Source organism: Sorex araneus, chromosome 1 (genome assembly GCF_027595985.1).
Source record: "Sorex araneus isolate mSorAra2 chromosome 1, mSorAra2.pri, whole genome shotgun sequence".
Classification (NCBI taxonomy): Eukaryota; Metazoa; Chordata; class Mammalia; order Eulipotyphla; family Soricidae; genus Sorex; species Sorex araneus.
The window spans coordinates 22448788-22472047 of NC_073302.1; the positions used below are offsets into that span (position 1 = coordinate 22448788).

The 23260-nt window shown below is 46.0% G+C and overlaps 1 protein-coding gene across 3 annotated transcripts; it reads left to right on the plus strand.

Moving 5' to 3' along the window:
• Positions 1-1336: 1336 nt before the first annotated feature.
• INIP (INTS3 and NABP interacting protein) lies at positions 1337-22642 on the plus strand. 3 transcript variants are annotated; one of them, XR_008627230.1, is made up of 6 exons: positions 1337-1582; positions 2970-3036; positions 14246-14348; positions 17429-17519; positions 19751-19975; positions 21308-22642. XR_008627230.1 is itself a non-coding variant. In XM_055120319.1 (5 exons), the coding sequence occupies exons 2-5, from the start codon at positions 3012-3014 to the stop codon at positions 19844-19846; spliced, it is 315 nt and encodes a 104-aa protein (XP_054976294.1). In that variant the 5' UTR covers positions 1337-1582; positions 2970-3011; the 3' UTR covers positions 19847-20770. The 3 variants fall into 3 exon arrangements, 2 of the variants coding, with proteins under 2 accessions (XP_054976294.1, XP_054976306.1); XM_055120319.1 differs by lacking the exon at positions 21308-22642 and having other exon boundaries at positions 19751-20770; XM_055120331.1 differs by lacking the exon at positions 21308-22642 and having other exon boundaries at positions 1350-1501; positions 19751-20770.
• Positions 22643-23260: the final 618 nt, after the last annotated feature.

Here is a 23260-nt window from a genome sequence, read left to right on the forward strand (position 1 = left end):
GAGCAAGGCAAGCGCCCTACCCGCTGTAGTAGTGCTCTGGATTCTAGAACGCCCATTTCTTTTTGGGTCACACCCGGCGATGCACTGGGGTTACTCCTGGCTCAGCACTCAGGAATTACCCCTGGCGGTGCTCAGTGGACCATATGGGATGCTGGGAATAGAACCCGGGTCGGCCGTGTGCAAGGCAAACGCCCTACCCGCTTGTGCTATCGCTTCAGCCCCGGGAACGCCCATTTCTTAAGTCGATTATTGCAGAGTAATAAAACTTACATTTACTTGCTTTTCGTATGCACGGTTATGTAAACAGTATTAAAGAAAATATCAGGGTCAGGAATGTGGCTCAGCGACAAAACACATGCTTTGCTTGCGTGAAACTTGGGCTCAGTCTTCGGAGCAGCAAAGCAAACAAAACAAGCCTGGGAGTTATGTATGTGGGTATGCAACCCCAAATATGTTAGCACTATCACTGTCGCGCTGTCATTCACGGATTTGCTTGAGTGGGCACCAGTAACGTCTCCATCATGAGACTTGTTGGTACTGTTTTTGGCATATCGAATACACCACGGGTAGTTTCCCAGGCTCTGTCCTGGGGGCGGGATACTCTTATAGCTTGCCGGCTCTGAGATGTACTCTTATAAAACCCATGTTTCTTTCATTTAAAAAAAAAACAAAAACAAAAAACGCAAACCAGCATGTGGTGCCGGGGATCAAAATTAAACCACTGCACGAGCGAAGCAGGTGCTTTAACTATAGTATATTATATATATATGTTTAACTATATGTATTATTTATAACTATATTGATATGCCAAAAACAGTTACAACAAGTCTCACAGTGGAGACGTTATTGGTGCTTGCTTGAGCAAATCCATGAGCAACGGGATGACAGTGACAGTGATACAGTGATAGCTAACTATATAAATATATATATATATATACATATATATGTATCCTCGGCCTCGATGAGAAATAAATAATAAAACGGAGTCCCGGCTTATAACAAAAGCTCGCTCTCGATGCCCCGCAACAGTCAAAAAGAATACTTGTCGCAGCAACACCCAAGGGACTAGTTAGAGTAACCCCGAGGAGAATAAATCCTTTTCACGGTGCTAGGGACCCGTTTGGCTTCCGCTCCGCCCCTGAGCGACACGCCTTCAGTCTACGTCACTATACTCCGCCTCTGCCCCGCCCCCTCGGCCCCGCCTCCAATAGCAGGGCCTGCATCTTCCATGATCCTCTGCGGCGGCGATGCTTCGGAAGGGAAGTGACGTAGGCGCGAGGGTCGAAGCACCAATCAGCAGGGGCTGCGGTCCGGGGTCCCGGCGGGGAAGGCGGGACTTCTGCTCCCGCGGCTGTCCGTCAGGCGGGAGGCGGAAGCGCCGCGGGGGCGGGAAGGTTGTAGGGCTACCCCGTGCGCTCCATTTGCCGGTCTCTAAGTGGTCGCGCCCCTTTTGGGAGCGCGCTCACACGGCGAGGTCGTCCCGGGCGCTCTCGCGTCCCCGGTAAGTAGGACAACCTGGAGGCTCGGGGGATGAAGACGTGTGTGGCCCTGGCGCCGACCTGCTGCCTCCGTCTTTGTTGCGGTAGGTCGGCGGCCTCCCTTGCATCGCATCGTTTTTCACTCCACCCCCCCCGCCCCGCTTCTCTCGTGGGGGGGCCCGTAGGCTCCGCCCGACCCTCCACGCCCGCCCGCCCGCCCGCAGGGAGTCTTAGGAGATGGCATGTCGGTCCGGTGCTGTCACGTCCCTGCCCGGCCACCCTCCCCCGCTTCGCAGCCCGGCCCGCTGCCTCCTGCAGCCCCGACCTGGCTGCGCGCTGGAGACCCCGGCCGGCGTTTCGCCCAGAGTCCGCCCGCTGCGCTCGCCCCTGCATCTCCCGGGGCTCCCCCGAAAGCATCCCTGTTCTTGCCGGGGGGAGTCCCCGCCTTTCTGCTTCCGGAGCACCGTGGACGCCTTTTTAAAGAGCGCGCTTTCAAAACTTTTCACCGTGGCTGCTCGAATGGGACTTTCCTTTCTTTCTTTCTTCCCGCAGGATTCGGGCTTTCTTGAGGGGCGGGAGGAAGAGCTTGGTGGTTTGCTTTGTTTGTGCTAGGACGAAAGCCCGAAGTTTGGGAACAAGTGCTCTCATTAGTACTCCAAGGGATGCTTTTTAGCTTTGTGAGCTTGAGAACCATCTCGATTAAATGGTGACTTGATAAAAAAATTTTTTTAAAAAAAAATACCTTGCATAGTGGATAGGATAGAATAGAACTAATAGGTTCCTTCTAGCTTTTAATCGGTACCTTAATTGCTCGGTGTCTTTGTGAAGCAGTTCAAGAAGCATGGAGTTGAGTGAATTTTTTTTTTTCTTTGGCTTTTGGGCCACTCCCGGTGGTGCTCCTGGCAGGTTTGGGGGACCGTATGGGATGCCAGCGATCAATGTCAGTCGTGTGCAAGGCAGACGCCCTACCCGCTGTACTATCATTCCTGAGTGAATATACTACCTGGCACCGTTGATTATAGTGATATAATGGGTGGGTGTACACCTTTAGGATAACAGACACACAAAATAACAGACGCACAAAAGCCAGTCGTGCTCAGTGTGCTGCCCCCAAGAACGAAAGGCCTGTGTGCCCTAAATATATACTGAAACTTCCAGAGGTTCAGTTTGTTAAATAAATCTCAGTGCCTTTTTTCTTTTTTTCTTCTTTTTCTTTTTTTTTTAGCATTTTGGGTCACTCCTGGCTCTGCACTCAGGATTTAACTCCTTGTCGTGCTCCGGGGATCATATGGGATGCTGGGGATCCAACCCCGGTTGGCTGAGTGCAAGGCAAACAACGCCCTACCTGCGGTACTGTTGCTGCAGCCCCTCTCAGTGCTGTTTAGAGCTGGTTGTAAAGAACTTGGAAAGCTACAGATTTTATTGTAGGGAGGGTAGGTGTTACTGACAACTTCCGGTGGTGCATTTTACATATGTACACATTTCCCACAGGTCGAGTTGCTACGGAACTTAGTGGAGACAGAAAATAGGAGGATGGCAGCAAACCCATCAGGTCAAGGTAAGGCATGACTTTTTTTTTTTTTTTTTTTTTTTTTTTTTTGCTTTTTTGGGTCACACCTGGCGATGCACAGGGGTTACTCCTGGCTCTGCACTCAGGAATTACCCCTGGCCGTGCTCAGGGGACCATATGGGATGCTGGGAACCGAACCCGGGTCGGCCGCGTGCAAGGCAAACGCCCTACCTGCTGTGCTATCTCTCCAGCCCCAAGGCATGACATTTTAATAGAGAAAATGTGTGTGTGTGTGTGTGTGTGTGTGGTCAAGGTAAGGCATGACATTTTAATAGAGAAAATGTAGTATCTGTGTGTGTGTGCGGGGGAGGTGTCTGGAGCAGGTAGGGTTCTTGCTTTGCACACAGCCAACCCAGTTCTGTCCCAGGCACTCAGTATGGTCCCCTGAACACCACCAGGAGTGACTCCTGAGTGCAGAGTTAGGAATAACCCCTGAACATCTTTGATGTGACTTTCAGAACAACAACAACAAAATTAGCATAGGACAGTCACTTGTAGCCAAAGTACAAAATGATACCAGAGCAAAGCCCTATATTTGAGACAAGTCCAACATTGTAGGAAGTATAAAACATCCGTAAGAGTTGTTAAAACTGTATTTGAATCTGTAATAAGAATATTTGTTATTAATGTACATCCTCTGTCCTCTGACATGAGTGTTTTTTTTTCCTTAAATCAGAACCACTTTTTGGGTTAGAAATATTGTCATTAGGCAATAATTTTCCCTTTCTGTGCATTTTCCCTAAACATTTTCATCACACTGCATCTTTGTTGGGAGCTCTTGAAAACAAATATGAATAGACACACCAAGTTTTTATTTTAAAATGAGCTTTTTGGGGAGTTGGAGTGATAATCCAGTGGATAGGATGCTTGCCTTGCAGGCAGCTGATCTGGATTTGATCCATCGCACCCCATAGGTCCCCAAAACTGGCCAGGAGTTATCCCTGAGCATTGCTAGGTATTCTTGCCCCCCCCAAATAAAAGCCCAAAATAAAAATAAGCTTTTGAAAATAGGAAGGCCCACTCAAATAAGTTTTTGCCAAATCTGATGATCTCTCATGTATTCATGTCACTCTTTGTTTTGAGGTGGGTTTTATTTTTTTTTATCTTGGTTTTGCATACATTTTAACCTAATTTTTAGTTATGTTAAATGTATGTGGTGCAGGGAATCAAACCTGGGTCAGCTGCGTGCAAGGCAAGTGCCTTATTTGCTGTGCCATCTCTTCAACCTTTCATTTTTTTTACACTGTTTGTCTTTGTTTATGTTTTGCTACTTATTATGTATCTATTTTTCTTAAGTTCTTGAACCTATTTACAGTAGCTAAGTTTTAAACCCATGGTTGTGAATTGCATTATGTAGAACATTCTCAGGTTGCTTTGCTGCTTGTTTTGAGTGTGGTCACATTTTTCTTTCCAAGCTTTGTTACTGGATACTAGGTATCATAACCAATACATTGTTGATCATGTAGATCATGGACACTATTGTCATCCCCCGAGGTATGATTTGGATTCTAGTAAACAGCTTAACTCATCTCAGACTCCAAGTTCTTGCCTGTCTGGCGTTGGGTAGCAACTGTAACCACTTTTCACCTTTCAGCTGCTACTTAATTGCTGGGTTCCCAGGGGAGCCAGTTGAAACTACTTAAGTAGTTAAATCTCTGGCTTTTCTGTGTGTATCTTGTGCCTTTCTCCTGCCTTTACCTAATTTCCAGCCCCTTTCCCAACCTTGAACACTGTGCCTCAGACCAGTAAGCCAACCAGTTTGTGAATTGGGGAGTATGTCAGGCAGAATCCACAGGTTTCTAGAACTTACCAAGTATGGTTCTTGCCTGACTTTGGTCAATCCCTAATATCTTCCAATAATGAATTCTCAATATTTTGCTCAGGGTTTGTAGTTATATTTGTGGGAGGATTAGTCACACAAAAGTACTCTGCCACTTGGTGGCCCACTATTTTGTATTTAGTTGCAGTTAGGACAGACTAAAGGTTATACGAGTTTTTATAGGAGTGTAATGCTTGCTTTGGTGACAGCATTGTTCTGTTCTCTCACATAACCGATGTGATCTGTGCACTCTCTGGACTGATGACAGTCCAACATTCCCCTATGATCTGTTTTATTTTGTCTAGTGGTGCCAGAAATTGAACTTAGAGTCTCACATATGCAAAGCATGGGCTAGATCACTTAGCTATGTCCTAAGCTAACCCTATAGTCTTTGACCTTCTTATCACCAAGTTATAAGGACTCTGATTAGAAAATAATTTAATTGGAACCAGAATGAAAATAGACTACTTTAGAAGGTATTGCTAAAAATCAATGCTGTCAAAATTAAAATAATCTTTAGATTTTGCCTCTATTCTAAAAGCTCAGTTGATGGAGATTTACAATTTGCTAGTTTCATTAGCATTTGCAATAAAATGCAATAATTTTTAGTGTTGCTGTCAGTTGGATCCACAGTAAAAGCCACTGACCTAAGTAGATATGAATTTAGTTTAGTTTGGCTTTTGTTCTTTTGTCAGTGATTTGGTTGGTGCCGTCAGCTACTTCTATCAGGCACCAGTAGGGGGAGACTGTATCACATCCTATAGACTCCCAGGCTCTTAAAAAATTTAAACTCTTCTTTACTCAGATCTGCTGTGTTTACTTTATATATATTGTTTCTGTTCTCTAGTGTATAGGAACTTAATTGGAAATTGAAGGCAAAATGCCATAATTATCTTAAAATGAGAACTGGAAGAACCGAGACTTTAAAAAAACAACCTTGGCCAGTGCATTCTAATTTATAAATGTTTGTCATGCAGAGGACAGAATCCCATTGTATTCACTGCCCTCTGTCTGATCCTGCAGTCTGTAATGCTGGAGTAGTTGCCACACTGCCTGACTGCCACCAGCTCTTAGAGGACACCGTAAACTGATGTTGGTTTTGACGTCCATTGGAGCGTGCGACATCTGCTCTGTTCCTAATATTTATTTGGTTACAAACAATTAACATTTGAAAAATTTATGACACAGAGGCAGATTTTCAAACTGGCCTTTGGCCAAGGTTGCATTCCTTTGTAAAAGCCCTTCACTATAGGCAAATACCAGGGTCCTGTGTCCACGTGGCGGCAGCCCGATCGAGAGAATCTGATTTCACATACACAGAGATGGAGATGCTAACTAAAAGACCAGGTTTCCGTAGTTTATAGTTACGGCATGGCGCTTACAAGAAAAACTGTGAACCTTACACCTCAGCTCGTGGAAATTACTGGTTTGGGGCCGTGCTGGATGCTCTCAGCTGTGATTTTGGGTGCTATGTATAAATGGAAAGATGTCTTTTTTTTTTGCTTTTTGGGTCACACCTGGCAATGCACAGGGGTTACTCCTGGCTCTACACTCAGGAATCACCCCTGGCGGTGCTCAGAGGACCATATGGGATGCTGGGAATCAAACCCGGGTCGGCCGCGTGCAAGGCAAACGCCTTACCCGCTGTGCTATCGCTCCAGCCCCAAGATGTCTTTTTTTGACATCATTTGAAGCACCTAAATCATCTGTGATCCAGAAAGCAAATTTGCCCTTAGGGCAAACAGTGTAGTTTGCTACCTCTCCATTAAGGTTACAGTGTTGCCAGGGGCCTGGAAGATGGCTCAGTGCCTTAAAGCACTCACTGGTGAGGGAAGCAGAGGCCATGAGTTCAGGCGTTGGTGCTGCCCAGTGTATGGAGGTGGCCTTGTCAGTCTCTCTGTGATCTGCTCTAGGAAGGGTCCAGAAGATGATTCAGTGACTTAAAAAAAAAAAAGTGCCCAGGATGATCTTGAGGCCGTGAGCACACCCCAGTGCTGCCGTATGCACTGTAGCAAACCCCTATTGTGTGTGTGTGTGGGGGGGGGTCCCTGGTGTTGTTAAAAAATTTGTTACAATGATGCATGTAAGTTTTCTCAAAATTACTATACTTGTATCTTTTAAATTTTTTATTTATTTATCTATTTTTTTTAATTAAAAAGGTTTTTTTAATGAATCACCGTGAGGATTGTAGCTTTTTTAAAGATGAGAACATGGGAGTAAGGACACAGGTTTTTCTCATTTGGTATTTGGGGCTTCCTCAGGACTTGCTCCTGTCTCAGTAGTCATACACCATATCAGGTACCAGGGATCAAATCCCCGTCAGCCACGTGCAAGATAAGCACCTACCTGTTCTACTGTCGCTCCATAGTTTGAAGTTGGTGTTTGGGGTTTGGTATTTTGGGCCACACCCCCGTGTTGCTCTCTGGTCTGTTCCTAGTTTGGTGCTCCAGTCCTTTGAACCATCCTCCTTCATCCTTGCCTTGAAGTAGGTTTTTCAAGGCTAGATTTCTTCTTTTTTTGGGGGGGCGGGCGGCAGTCATAGTCACACCTGGTGGTACTCAGGGCTTACTCCTGACTCTGCACTAGGGATCACTCCTGGCATGTGGGGTGCCAGGGATCGAACCCAGGTGGGCCGCGTGCAAGGCAAGAGCCCTACCCGCTGTACTATCACTCCAGGCCCAAGGACTGATTTCTTTTTTGTCAGATTTTTACTTGTCAAGGCAAATTGAATACAGTATTTTTTTCATATGAGAACTGAACTATAGATTATCAAATAGGAATGAATTTCACTTGAGTTACTGATGTAAAGTAGCGCTGCGGTTTGTATAGTGCCAGGAGAGCCTGGGTCTCCAGAACTATGCACAGTGCCCTAGAGGGTTTGCCCGTGGGTGTAACCAAGAGAGCCACACGCTCATCAGTGCTCGGCATTTTATTTCTATGCACTTTATTTCACAGAACCACCCTCTGAAGAGCTGCTCTTATCTCTGGGTAGTGAGACAGGTTTCCCAATATTAGCTACTGGTGGAACTGAAATGAAAATCCAAACTAATTCTCTTTTCTCATGCTGTACCTTGGCAAGGAGGAAAAAAAATTCTAATTCAAGTACCAAAGTGGGGCGGGGTGTGGGGGTGGGAATTGGAGCTTTATTGAGGCAGACAACGTCTTCCTTTAAAAATAAAAAATCTTTTACCTTCTGTAAAGCAGAAAATCCATAACTGTGAAATGGGCCTTTGCGTTTGTCAGAGGAAAAGAAAAACGAGTTTGGAGGGGAAGTGATTCAAGCAGAAGAGAGCCCATCTTATTCAGGCAGCCCTGAAGATGAGAACTCTTACTGGGTAGAAGTGACAGTCCTTGGGATATGACTGAGAAGGAACTTGAACTCATGGAGAATGCCTGAATAGACCTAGGGCTTCCTTTCCTTTGAGAAGTACTTTCAGTAAATTCTAAAAGATAACTAAGAGTTAAAAGGTTTTTACTCTTGCAAGATATAGTTTGTCAATAACTAGATATACGGAAAATTACTGGCATTGATTGCTCCACTTTACTTAATAACGTTCTATCTCTAACTCTATAGTTTTTAGTTTTTGAGTCACACGTGGCTGTGCTCAGGGCTTATTCCCGGCTCTGCACTCAGGGATCACTCCTGGTGTGGATTGGGGCACCATATAGGGTGCTGGGGGGGTCAACCCTGAGTTGGCTGTGCCAGGCAAGCCCTGTCTGCTCTCTGCTATTACTCTGGCCCCTAGCATTACATGTTCTTATTTTGCTAAAATTTAGACATCTAGCAGTGTTTCCTCCCTAAGATTTGAGCTTTTACCCCTGGGTACATTTGATATATTATGGAGTGTGGTAGGCAAAAATCTTTGGCCTTCCACAGACTCTCATCACCTCAAATCCCTGGCACCGGGGCCTGTGTGACCCGACTGCGTGTGTGGTTTGGGGGGGACTCTGCCCGCGTGATTAGGAAGTGATGGGAAGTGGCTCCTGGACGACCCAGATGGGCCCCTTTTAGTCACTCTCCTAAAGCCTTTTCTGGCTGCGGTCCCAAAGAGAACTGCAGAAGGGGGGTCGGAGAGAGGCAAAATCCCCCGCTCTGAAGGGAGAGAGAGGGGTCTGTGAGGACTCGGCAGCGCCGAGAGCTGGAAAGGCTGGAAACAGCGGCGCAGCTCTTGGGGCCCCTGGAAAGGAAGTCTCCCTCGAGCCTAGCCTGGAGGCCGGCTGACCTGCCGAACTGCGCTGGCTTCACCTCCACGGCATCAACTCCTTAGCAGTAGAAAAACAGAAACAACATGTTAGTTTCTCTGAGCCCAGAACTAACTATACTTACGTCTTCCCCAGACCTCCTTTCTTAGGCACTCGCAGTCACTGTCGCAGTGTGTTTTGAGGTCACACTGGGAGTGCGTAGGCCTCACTTCTGGTGCTGCTTAGGGGACCAGAAGGGGTGTCGGGAATGGAACTCGGGTCAGCCCCGTACAAGGAAGTGTCCTAGCCACTATATCGTCACTCTGGTTTTCTTAGGGGGGCTTTGCTCAGGATGCCCAGGACCCACTCCTTGACAGCAAGGTTCCAGGGATGTGGAGTCACTTGGTTCCTAGGTGGGCACCTCCAGATATGCAGTGCTGGGGTTTGAGCTCAGGCGCCAGGGGCAAAAATGCGCCCTCAGCTGCAGAGCCCTCTCCCCCCGCCCCCAGTTAATGTCGTGTACTCAATAGTTCTTGGGTCTCCTCACGTCTCCGCTCACCCCCACGCCCTCCGACTTCCATTATCTCTAGCCTGTTCTCTGTGTTATTCTCCCACTGTTTTCTGTGATCTAGTTTATTCTTACCATTGAAGTCAGCGTGATCTTTTAATTTTTTTTCTAATTTTACTATACATATATTTTGCTTTTTGGGTCACACCCGGCGATGCTCAAGGGTTACTCCTGGCTCTATGCTCAAGAATCACTCCTGTTGGTGCTCAGGGGACTATAGGAGATGCAGGGGATCCAACCCGGGTTAGCCACGTGCAAGGCAAATGCCCTACCTGCTGTTCTTTCGCTCTGCCCCTCCCCACAACCCAGCGTGAGCTTATTAAAGGGTGATGGATGCCCCACTCCTGAATAGCCTCACTAACACCCCCAACTTGTAGATTTCAGTGCTGCATGATTTCCTCTGGAACCTTCTCTGACACTGCTCACCTGCTTCCAGTTTAAGTCAAGTTTGTTCAGCATGATTCCTATAAATGTACATAGAAATGTATTTCTTAGATGACTCCATAAGAATGGATACTGGGAACACTGGTGGTGGAGAATGGGCACTGGTGGAGGGATGGGTACTCAGTCATTGTATGACTGAACTGCAATCATGAAAGTTTGTAAGTCTGTAACTGTATCTCACGGTGATTCATTAAAAAAATAAAAAAGGAATGAATGAATGAATGCATTAATTCATGTGATTTTCCTATACCTGTTTTCCCTAGACTGAGAACCAGGAGGACTAGAATCATGTTTTCTTGGTGCTGGCCTTAGTGCTTGTGTATGATGCATATATAATCAACAGATAGACACATACCGAGTCAGTAAATACTGGATGGTGGGGTGGACTTGGTGCTCAGGAGGGACCCTCAGAGTTGCTGGCCGGGACCAGATGCAGCGCCTGGGATCTGACTGGGTCCAGCGTGGGAGGCAGGTTTAGCCTCTGCCATCTCTCTGGCCCATTGACAAATAATTTGAAATATGTAAAACTAATATGTCACAGTGAATTTTTCAGCAGGTGTCTTACATATATAATATTGTTTGTTTTATTTTTCTTCAATATTATAAAAGAATTTTAGTTAAAATGTTATAGAGTGGGCAGGAGCAGTAATACAGTGGGTAGGGCATCTGCCTTGCATGCAGCCAACCCAGGTTCGATCCCTGGCATCCCATATAGTCCCCTGAGCACTGCCAGGAGTAATTCCTGAGTGCAGACCCAGGAAGAACCCTGAGCATTGCTGGGTGTGACTCAAAAAGAAAAAAAAAAAGAAACGTTATAGAGCGACTACTAGGAAATGAACATAGCTCCCAGGTTTTAAGTGCAGCTTGATGAATGCTAGTTACCTAATGGTATTTTTAGTCACAAAGAAATGCGTGGGAGTTAATTGTATTTATGAATGAATGTGGAAACGAGACTCCACATGATTGTGAATGAAGGTAGAGTTACAGTTCTAAAAGTGGAAGAAAAATTTAAGAGTGTGCTGCTTTAACGTGGTTTTATTAGGGAAGATTATAAATATTAAGCAATTCTGATTAAACATGAGCTGATGTATCAAGTATCTTTTTTTTTTTTTTGCTTTTTGGGTCACACCTGGCGATGCACAGGGGTTATTCCTGGCTCTGCACTCAGGAATCACCCCTGGCCGTGCTCAGGGGACCATATGGGATGCTGGGATTTGAACCTGGGTCGGCCGCGTGCAAGGCAAACGCCCTACCCACTGTGCTATCTCTCCAGCCCCTGTATCAAGTATCTTTAAGATCTCATGATTCTAGTAATATAAAAAAGGCATTAATTATGGCAAGAAGCTTTGTGTTAAAAAAAAAAAAAGGGGGATCAGTGGCCAGGGAGATGGTCCAGTGGCCAGGGCGTGTATCTTGCACATGGCCAACCTGGGTTCCATCCTTGACACCACATACAGTCTCCTGAACCTGCCAGGGGGGATCCCTGAGTGCAGAGCCAGGAGTAAGCCTGGAGCATCACCAGGTATGACTCTAAAGCCAAAACCCAACATCTCAACTCACAGACTGAGACTAATAAGCCATTTAAAAAATATTATCTGTTAGTAGCCTCACTAGAGTAAGTTTGTGTAAACTGTAAAGAATAGAGAGAGTCTATGCCAGGGAGCTGGCACAGGGGGTCAGGTGTGCTTTGCAGTCAGCTCACCCTGTGGCGCTGCCTGATCCTCCCAGCCATGCCAGGAGTGACCCCACCACAGAGTGAGGAGTAGCTCCTGAATACCACCAGATGTCGCCCCCCCCCCATCCAAACATAAGGTTTTTATTTTTTGCAGCATTTGAAATTAAACCTAAGGCTTTTATATACAAGGCATGGAGTATACCCCAACCACATCCCTTGCCCTAGAAAATTATTCTTAACTACTTCCCATAAGCAGATAGACTAAATTTTAGATTTGAGAAAAAGCTTTTACTATTATCCAAGTATCTCCTGGCTTTTATATTCATTTATAATGTAAAGACTGACTGTATTAGTATAAGATTATTTTTTATTATTTTTTATTTTTATCTTTTTCTTTTTGGGTCACACCTGGTGATGCACAGGGGTTACTTCTGGGTCTGCATTCAGGAATTACTCCTGGCAGTGCTCAGGGGACCATATGGGATGCTGGGAATTGAACCCAGTCGGCCGCGTGCCAGGCAAATGCCCTACCCGCTGTGCTGTTGCTCCAGCCCAAGATTATTTTTTAAAGTGCAAGAAGGGAGCATAAATTTCAAGATCAGAGATACAGCCTTATAGATCTGTCTGCACCCTTTCCATGAAAATGAGCTTTCGTGGCTCTTGGTTGCCTATACTCAGGCATAAAGCCCTAGAATGCTGCACAGGAGTTAACCGTGCCTCACCAGATTATAGAAAAGGGGTTGGAATCAAGGAGGTTATTTTAGAAACATTTAGGAGTTGGTCGAAGAAGGAGGTTTTCTGAATAAAACTTAAGAGTAGGGAGAGAGGGGGAGAGGAGCGGGGAGAGGCGGCTATAGAGGCAGGCTGTGAGGAAGGAAGGTGGGGTGGGAACGGGACATTGGTGATGGGTGGTGGGAAATGTACACTGGTGAAAGGATCATTGTGTGACAGGAACCCCATCGAAAACCTTTGCAACTATGTTTCTCTCAGTGACTCAATTAAAAATAAATACATAAAGAGCGTTTTCGGGGGCTGGAGTGATAGTACCGCGTACAGCGGGTGGGGTGTTTGCCTTGCACACGGCCGACCCGGGTTTGATTCCCAGCACCCCAAGCACCACCGGGAGTGATTCCTGAGTGCATAATCCAGGAGTTACCCCTGTGCATGGCGGGGTGTGACCCAAAAGGCAAACAAACAAGAAACATTGTTCATGTTTTCAGGAAAAAAAACAAAAGCAACTTAGTCTGTTGGAGAGCTGGGTGGGAGACAGACTCAAAGGGCCGGAGGCTGCGCCGGGCTGAGGGAGGTGGGTTTGATCTGCAGTACTGCACGGTCCCCCACGCGCTGCCGGGAGTGACTCCCAGGGCGAGTCACTGACTTCAGTTGTGGTGTTTGTACATACTTTTGCTTCAGTGCTCATGGCGGTCACACATTTGGTTGTGGTGTTAGAAGGCTCAGGCAGAGCCCTCACTAGGGGCTCACACTTTCCCTCGCCACACCACAGCTCACAGCTTCTTGTTTGAAACCTACCACTTCATAAACAGAAATCTTAGGTGCCCAGCCTGGATGCCTTGTGGAAAAGTTACTGAGAGACTTCAGGGAATTGGGAAAGGAAAACCATTTGATGACCCTGGTTTGAGGTACTCAAGCCCTGAGTAAGAAGAGAGCTTCCATCTGACCCAGTGGATGCACTTCTTGGCATCTACTCTGAAGACATAAAAACATCAATTCAATAAGATAGATGTATACACAGCTGTATTCATTGCAACATTCAGTACAGTAGCCAGGATTTGGAGACATGAGTCAGATGACCGCATAAAGAAGTTGTGTATATGTACACTATGCAGATGTTGCCTTGCTACAATAAAAATCAGAATTTTGTATACTCTTCCAGGATTACATGCTGGCATTTAGTCCAGATTTTTCAAACCTAGTTGATAGATTGGAGACTTCGTGTTAAGTATTAAAGTCACTTTCATACCTTCCCAGTTAGGCTCCATTCTTATTCAGAGTTGAGTTCCAGTCCATAGCAGTTTCCGGTTCCTGGTTCCTTGAAACATGTATCATTTCTGGATAAGCCTCATTGGGAAAAAGAAATACTGTTTTGATCTAAGAATGTCTAATGGGTTTTCCCTTCATGAAAAGGTATTCATAAAGGTTTCTAAAACCAAAAATGATGTGAATCACACCTCTGCGGTTGACCATACAATAGGGATGAGTTCCTACAACTGTGGGGCGTCAGATTCTCTAGGAACCAAGTCTTAAAAAAAGTTCCCCATCAGAAGCAGACTTAGTATTATGCTTTATTTGTTACATATTATGCTCTTAGAGTTGGTGAGGAAGAGAGTTAGGGAACAGGAACCCAGGGGAATGACTTAGTGGGTAGTCCATTATCCATTATGTTAGAGAACAGAATTTTGTTTCTGGGATTTCAGATGGCTTAGTAATAAAAGAGTACAGGAATGATTTTTATTTCTCTTTTTCTCCCTCCCTCCTTCTCCTTTTATAGGTTTTCAAAACAAAAATAGAGTTGCAATCTTGGCAGAATTGGACAAAGAGAAAAGAAAATTACTAATGCAGAACCAATCTTCCACAAATCATCCTGGAGCTAGGTATTGAAGAATAAAATGGCTTTTAGATTCAGTGATATAAGAAATGTTTTGAACCAAAAAAATCTCAAATTGATTGGTAATGTTTCTTAAACATTGGAATTGATAAGTTACTTTTTGTTCTCTAGTTAGCTTTTAAAAGTTAAAATTAAGTTTTGAATGTTTAAATTAAAAATCTTATTTTCCCAACAGCCTATTTTTTTTTAAAAGGGGTGTTTGTATGACTTTTACTCATGATATATCTACTTTTTAGGCATTCTGCGGAGTAGATAAACTTCAGGTGGTTTAATGATCAGCCTCTCTCAATTCTTAACCCTATTATGTCCAACCCTTACATTCCTCCTTTCCTAGGCAGACTTCTTCGAGGGTTTTCCTGTTCTCTGCTTTCTTAGGATTTACTCCTCATCCCATTATACTTGCACTTCAGGCTATCCCCACTCCTCTGTCCCCGAACTGGTTCTCACCTGCCACTTGCAGCCTCCTTGTGGATCCAAGCTCTCTCCTTGGTTGACATCTGAACATTATTTGATACCACTGAGAACTCGCTCCTTTTGGCAGAGCAGGAGGAGGGGGTGGGTGGGTGGAAACACATGCAGAGATGCTCAGGGGTTACTCCTGGCTCTGTACTCAGTAATTATTCCTGGTAGTGCTCAAGGGAGACCATATAGGGTGCTGGGGATGGAACCCAGGTCTTCCATGTGGAAGATGGTTCCAGAATGTCAGCAGAGACCCTTCATCCTCTCTCATCTCCCCTTTCTGCCTCCCTCCATGGACCAGCAGCTCCCAGACAGTCAGACTATGATGGCATTACGCTTCATCTTCATAACCAGCCACCTACTAATAGGGGAAAGCCAGAATAATTTCTTTGCTGTGTGACTTTGTAAGCGTGAGGAACATGCTTTCAGGAGACTCCCACAGACCACCTCAAGCCTCGCTGGCCAGAACTGGCACCTTTCGTTTGCCTAAATTAGAAACCATCAAAGGAAGGATTGGCATTGTCTTAGATCTGTGTCCACTCCACAAGGAGGGGACAGCCACTGATGACAGCTAAATCCGGGTTCAGCAGCCAGGAAGACGACAGAGTAGTGGTTGGGGAGGTGTCCAGCACCCCCTGGCTTTGTCATGGGCTCTGAACTAGAGTGCGGGTGTCTGGGCCTGTCACTCCAATTTTCATGATGCTCATGGAAAGTTTCTCCTTGGGGTCAGAATGACATCTGCATTCCTTCCTTCCCCCTTCCTGCCCTCCCACCCTTCCTTAGCCAAGCCCAGCTGTGCTCAGGGCTTACTCCTGGTGGACTTTGGAGATCCTAGAGGCCCCAGAGATTGAACCCGGGTCATCTGCGTAAAAAGGCCAGTGCCTTACCTGCCTTCCCATCGCCTCTGCCCTGGCGTTTGCACTTCTTATTTCATGTGTATTCACAAAAGGGCAGTGGCGCTCTCTCTCTCTCTTGCCACTTGTGTTCAGTGGTCTTGGGCCGCTTTCCCCACCTGGGGGAGGCTGATGGCAATAGGTAGGCCAAGGAAGGAAAGAGGGTCAGGCTGGTTAACATCAACTGCAGTTTATTCCAATCTCCATTCCCTTTCTGCCTCTCTCCAGCCCCCTCTGATCTTACAGTCTTAGTTTATATCTCAATCACGTGGGGTGGTGATACAAAGGTGGGTCAGAACATTAACAAATCAACAAAGAGAGGTAACACCACTCCTCCAGGAGATTAACTCAAGGACAAAATCTCATCTAAGGAGATTACCCCACATTACTAGGAGATCCGCTCAAGGGTGGGATCCCAATGAGGGTGTGTGGCTTTCTTCTCTCCTCAGCTAGTAATCCACTTAAATAGCTGTGGTAAATCTACTTCTAATATTTCTAGCAGTGTCATTCTGTATGAGCACAATAAGAGATATAAACTTAAGAGTTTGGTTATTCCTGAGGACATCTCACTATATATTCCAGACCACAGTCCCCAGGCCAGGTTAGTCTTCCAAACCCCAGCAGGGTCCTAGTCTTGTCATTACTTTTGGATCATGACAGCATCTGTCCGTGACCATGCTTTCAACTTATAGTTGAGTATTGTGGCACTGTGGCCTGGCCCATTTCGATGCCAGGGTAGCTCACAGCTTGCCCTGGGTCCATTCTGTCCCTCATCGGGACCCTGCTTTTGCGGTGCTAGGAACTAAGGGCAACTGAGTCGAGAAATCAGATGCCCATGAGTAAATATTCAGAGTCAGTCAACTCCCAAGTTACAACATTAGTTATAACATTAACTGTTATAACTAATATAACTACAACTGTTATAACTATAACTAGTTATAACATTAACTGTCTTCCTGTGTCCATACAGAAAGGACATTGCTTTAAAGTAAACTGCAAAAGTCAGAGAAAAGCAATTTTTTTTTTTTTTTTTTTTTTTGCTTTTTGGGTCACACCCAGCGATGCTCATGGGTTACTCCTGGTTCTGCACTCAGGAATCACTCCTGGCGGTGCCTGAGGGACCATACGGGAATCGAACCCAGGAACCCGGGTCGGCTGCAGGTTGGCTGTGTGCAAGGCAAACGCCCTACCTGCTGTGCAATCTCTGAGGCCTGGCCGAGAAAAGCAATATTTAACTTAAAAACAAGTTTTCTAGAAGGATCTGATCCTACAATTTCACTATCCTCTTCTTATCCTGGCACCTGTGTTCCCTCTGAGCTTCAATTTTTGCTAGTCCATGGCAGCCCTTCCCAACCCTCCCAACCTTGATTTCTTCAAACACACCGAGTTCTTTGGGTCCAGGGCCCCTCGGGCTTCACTTTCTGCGTGAAACAAGCATCTCTTCCATCTTCTTCTTTTTTTTCTCTCCATCTTCATCGCACTTGTAACTCTGTGAACTCTCAGTCAACTTGAAAGTTGGGAACAATAACTTACCAATCAGAAAGAGATCATTTGAAGTTCCAGTAAAGAAGGAGACTTTCTTCTTACAATTAATGTGGAGAGCAAGAGAAGGGGGGCCGGGGGAAGAGATGCTCTTGAAGGTCTTATTTCTGAGTCCCTGTAAAGAATGTCAGGACAGCTCCTTCCGCCCAGTAATGGAGATTGCGCATTGCAGCATCTCGCTCTCGAGGCCCGCGCTGAATAAGGACTTCCGTGACCACGCAGAGCAGCAGCACATCGCGGCCCAGCAGAAGGCCGCGCTGCAGGTGAGCCCCGTGCAATGCACACGTGTCTCGTCGGGGACCGCCTCCGTCTCGGGAACCAGCACCGTGCCCGATTTGTATTGCAGTGGAGCAATGTCAATAAAAATATTCCAGCCACAAGTGCTGCCGTAGTTTGCTGACGCTCAGTCATGCCCAGAGGATTGGAAGGACCAGTAGAGCAGTAATGAAAGTCTTTGATTATGGGGGCTGATGTGATCACGATTGATTCGGTGCTGTACCTGGCACGGGGATTGCTTGGGCACAAAAGAATTTCGGACACTGGTGGGCCGAGACAGAGCTCAAGGGGCTGAGAGCAGGCTTTGTAAGGTGAGATCTGGCTTGGGCCCTGGGACTGCATCGTCTCCCAGACAGACCGGAGAGTGGCCTCTGAGCACTGCCAGGTGTGCCCCCAACACACACACAAAAAAAAAAACAGGATATCTGGATGGTCAGAATAGTCTTCAAAGCTGAGCTGTGGGAGTCCTGTGTGAGACCCTCCAATACCCTGGGCCAATTCTCTACCCTCTTTTCCCCCTCTCTTAAATTTTGTCCCGAATTTTCCAGGAGAGAGAGGGAATGAACTCCCTAGCGAACAGAACATGTATATATGTTTTTCTTTTTTGGGTCACATCTGGCTATGCTCAGGGGTTGCTCCTGGCTCTGCACTCAGGAATTACTCCTGGCTGTGCTCAGGGGACCATATATATGGGATGCTGGGGATCTAACCAGGATCCGCCGGTTGCAAGGCAAATGCGCTCCCCACTGGACTATTGTTCCTGCCCCAATAGAAAATGTATGTGTACAAGTTTTTTATTTGTTGTGCCAGTACATCCCATTGATAAGAAACTTACCATTTTGTTTTGTGGCGGGGGCGGCCCCTCCCAGAGCTGCTGGGTCGAGGTGCTGTGAGACTAGGGCTCCTTCATGTTGAGCACTTGCGCTAGCCCTGTTCCATTTGGTTGCAAGCCACCCACAGTGATCCTCACCGGCTCCTCCTGGCTGTGCGTGGGAACCATGCTGGGGCTGAACACGCAAAACATGTCCCTGAGCCGGCTCTCTGGCCCTCCGACTCTGTTTTTACTGTTTGGAAGCTTTTTTAAAAAAAATTATTAAAAAAAATTATTTTAAGCTTTTTTACTTTTGGGGGCCACACCTGGCATGCTCAGGGGTTACTCCTGGCTCTGCATTTAGAAATTACTCCTGGCGGGCTCGGGGTGACCCTGTGGGATGCCAAGGATCAAACCCAGGTCGAGCGTGTGCAAGGCAAATGCCCTCCTGATAGTCTATCGCTTTGGCCCCTGGAATTCTGGGTTTTGTTTTGTTTTTTTTTTTCTTTTTGGGTCACACCCGGTGATGCACAGGGGTTACTCCTGGCTCATGCACTCAGGAATCACTCCTGGCCGTATTCTGGGCCCACATAGATGCTGGGAATCGAACCAGGGTTGGTCGCATGCACGTGCAAGGCAAACGCCCTCCCCACTGTGCTGTCGCTCCAGTCCCTGGGATCTGTTTTAAATGGTTAGCACGCCTGTGCGGGAAACTACCCCTTCCGACAGGACTGTGACCATCAGTTTCAACACTATTGTTTTCCATGTGATAGAGTTTCAGTATTACATGGGTCTTGGAAAACTGACAATTCCTTGTGACTCTGGACGAGAGGATGAGACTTTACTTTGGCTTTATAAATCTGAGGATCTCACCATTAGAAGGGATATTAAAAACCACCTCACTGTAGGCAACCCCAAGACAGCCTTCCTTCAGTGATAGGGAAGTTCCCAGAGATTTTACTGTCTACACCCCACAATCTACAAAGTGTTAGAGTTGTCGTCGCCAAGCTGCCTTTCCCCGCCTTCCCTTCTGTGGCTGCCCTTCCTCCTCAGGCCCCTGTTGTGCTGAGCAGGAGCAGGGTACTCTGAGACTCTTGTGGCTGGTTTTGGAGGAACAAAGTGATTCGTGCCTTTGGTGTATTTTTTGATGGAAGACTCCCAGGGGAGGAACCGGGATAGTCCATGAGTAGTTGGTATAATTTGTTAATATCAGTCCTTTATTGTTGTCCATCTCCTGTGTATAAAGCACAATTAGCAACACAGGAACTGATTTATAAAATAAATTTGGTCCCAAGCACTCAGAGGATAAGTAACTTTAATCCTTGGAGAAAGAATTGTGAATCTTAATAGCTTCATTTTGTATTGTTTTTTGTGTTTTTTTTTTTTTTTTGTTAAACTCATCCCCAGCATGCTCACGCACACTCATCTGGATACTTCATCACTCAAGACTCTGCATTTGGGAATCTTATTCTTCCTGTATTACCTCGCCTGGACCCAGAATGAAGAAAATAATTTGTAACGAAAATGACTTTGTAACATCAGATGCCAAAGCTACTATCACTCAGTGCTATCCGAACTGTGACTTTCAGAATTTTGGTGGACTTCTCTGTTTTTTGCTTTGTTAAAAGAAAGGTATGTGTCAGTGAAAGCCAAAAAGGGTGACTGGATGCTCTAGGAGCTGTCTTATTGAGATGATGATGATGTTACCTGTGACTGTAACTTTTTTGTAATGCAGTTTGATTTGTAACTCGAAATCAGACTGCGAATACTCACCTCCCCATTTCCAAGTCATTGGACTGACTATATCATGTCTACAATAGACTTTCCAGAATCATTTATAGAACTTTAAAGAAACAAGGGTGCTTTTTAAAAATGTGAACTTATAGGCTTAAAAGTTACTTTTAATAAGTCACATACAATTTAGTTGTATATAGATTTGATATCAGTGTACCTTTTAAGTCCATAATCGGCGTATTATTCTGAACGACTCTTTAACTCATAACTAGTTCCCCCTTTTCATAATTTTAAGAGAAAACCCAACTAGGGCTGGATTACCAGTCTTCGACAGCTTTTATAAATCTGTGCCACTATAAATGATGTGATTGAATGCTAGTAACAATGATGATAAGAAATGTGGTGGCTTTTCACGTTTGTACATGCTCCTATTTCATGTTACTCCCTACATGGTATAGCTGTCTGAGTCTGTGGTCTGTTTTATGTGATTAAATCTATATGCAAGCGGAGCCCTTTTTAATTACTTCAAGGAGGAAGGAGTTTGGTTAAACAAGTTTCTCACCCCACACACCCAGAATAGCACCTGGTGTCAGAGATACTCATGTAAACAGTGCAGTGGGGGAGCCACCGGCCTCACCTTCGAGGGCCTGGTTCTGGTTCCAGCTCCATTAAAAAAAAAAAAAAAAAAAAAAACAGGCCCCACTACTCTATCCTAGTCCTACAGAATTAGAATCTCTAATTCAAAATAAAACCAGGGGCTGGAGTGATAGCACAGCGGGTAGGGCGTTTGCCTTGCACGCGGCCGACCGAGGTTCAATTCCCAGCATCCCATATGATCCCCTGAGCACCGCCAGGGGTAATTCCTGAGTGCAGAGCCAGGAGTGACCCCTGTGCATCATCGGGTGTGACCCAAAAAAAGCAAAAAAAAAAAAAAAAAAAAAAAAAAACCAACCATGGGTTAGAGAATGTGCTTTGTGTGATGGATACATATATGTTCATAGGCTCATAGAGGCAAGATAGAGGTCATTTGGCTAAAATCCCATTTTGAAAAAACTTCATAGGATTTAAAGTCTTAGGTGATACCAGAGATGCAGAATTTATACACACACACGTATATATAACTATAGCTGAACTCATCTTGGTCCCTGGAGTCCCTGCCTTCTGGTAGGATAAAGTTCAAGCTTAAAATTCCAGTCTGGGTTAACAGTGAACGTTCCCCTCCCTTTGCAGAGAGCTTCTTCCTCCCCCTTCTCCAGTAGAGACCTGTACCAACCACACAGCCGCCTCTTCTCCAAACTCACTGCAGCGGGAGACGGTCCCAGACAGGGCTGTGTGTAGTGTCTCCCTCTTGAGAATTCAACTGCTTTTCATTTCAGTGAGGGCAGCTGCCCCCCACTGGACCGGCTACTTTCCAGCCCGTGCCCCTCCTTCCTCTGGGCCTCGGATTCCTCTGCCACCTGCAGGACCATCCGGCTCTTCTCTGGCCCAAGTGTCTCACTGTGTGATCTGTGCCCGCCCGGCTCTGAATCTGCCGATAGAAGGGAGATCAGAGGTATTTGGACTTACAGTTCTGATACTTCGAAGGCTACCGAATACCTGTCTTCTGTCACTCAGGGAGAGAGTTTCAGTGGTAGCTTTGCTGGCATCAGCCTTGTAAGCAAGATGCTGCCTGAATCCTGCCGTTCTGGCTGCAGTGCTTCCCCGACCCCCCTGTGAGTCATGGAGAACTGCCATTAAGCGCCTGATGTGCTTGTAAGCGCCACTGTAAAGCGCCAGGCTGAGCTGGTGAGGAGCCGGAAGCCGGGATGTGTGAGCGCCCAGGAGCAGCTGCCGGACTACGGGGTGGTCTCCAGGGGTCTCCATGGACCTGAGCCATGCTGTGGTGTTGCCTGGCCGGTGAGGGCAGAGCTGCTCCAGGAACAGGTCAAGAGTTCATCTGCAAAGCAAAGCAGAGACGAAGATGGCTGTGACGCCAATGATGGAGGAGACGTGGTCCGTGAGAAGCCCAGATGGGAAGTTTGAACGTGGCCTCCCTCGAGTTTGGGGTGAACTGGGGTCACTTCCTCCACCTGTCTTGACATTTGACATGTTCCCTTGTCTAGTCCGGTCCTCTTTAAGTGCAGGTGTCAACCCAAGACTGAGTTGAGACACCATCTCTGTGGCATCGTGGGCTGAGACCAGCATTATATTTTGGAAAACTAAAAATCTGCAGAGGGCATCCTACGTAGTCATGTGAGGTTTTGGTTTCAAGAATCTTCAATTTGGTTTGTGTGCATCTGCCTTTGTTTACTGTGAGTTCCAACCAGTCTGTGAAGTCTTTGAGAGCAAGGACTTGTGTTTCCCTCCCTTTCCGCCCTCTGTTCATTCACTGCTGTATTCCACGCAAAATGGCATTTGGCATATAGTAGGTGGTGAAGATCTACTTAATATGATCTGGGTCATGATGTATAATTTTTATTGTGAAAAGGATTTTGAAAGCCACTGCTAAATAACACAGATGATAGTGCTTTGTATGATTCTGAATAAAAACAAAATGATTCAACTTCAAGAATAGTTTTATTTCCCCCCTCCAAAAAAAAAACAAAACCCTCTTAGATGCCTCCTGTTCTTGTTTCACTTTGGCGTAGAGATTCATGCTTGACATGAGTTAGGACGCATTGAGGCTTTTGTTTTCACAAATATGGCTACGCTGAGAATTGAAGATCAGTATAGAACAGAACATTAGTCCACTAGTGCAGTTCAGTTTCACTTTAAAATCAGCAAGACCAAATCTACTGCATCTGCTTCCTTAAGCCCGATACCGACCGAGTGACTTTAGTACTCTTTCTGCCCAGTTTTTGGTGAACAGCAGACACCCAATCTTTCCTCCTTCTAGTTAGTATCAACTTTTAAAATGATGCCATTAAAAAGAAATAGGGACTGGCATTAGTACAGTGAGTAGGATGTGTGCCATGCATGCATTCACAGATTCTGGTTCAATTCCTGGTGCCCCAGATGGTCTCCGGAATGCTCCAGGATTGATTATTGGGCACAGAGCCAGAGCAAGCCCTGAGCAGTGCTGCATGTGACCCCAAAACAAAACAGAAATGTAGTTTAGGTAGAGGCTAGAGAGGTAGTAGAGCCGGGAAGGATGTTTGCCTTGCACACAGCTGACCCAGATCTGATCTCTGGCACCCAGGAAGG

Bases quoted from the DNA above. Each gene is read 5' to 3' on its own strand.
- INIP (XM_055120319.1), top strand. From the start codon at position 3,012: ATGGCAGCAAACCCATCAGGTCAAG. The intron at 14,349-17,428 runs GTATTGAAGAAT...TGCGCATTGCAG, and splicing joins ACAAATCATCCTGGAGCTAG to CATCTCGCTCTCGAGGCCCG. The intron at 17,520-19,750 runs GTGAGCCCCGTG...ACTCATCCCCAG, and splicing joins AGCAGAAGGCCGCGCTGCAG to CATGCTCACGCACACTCATC.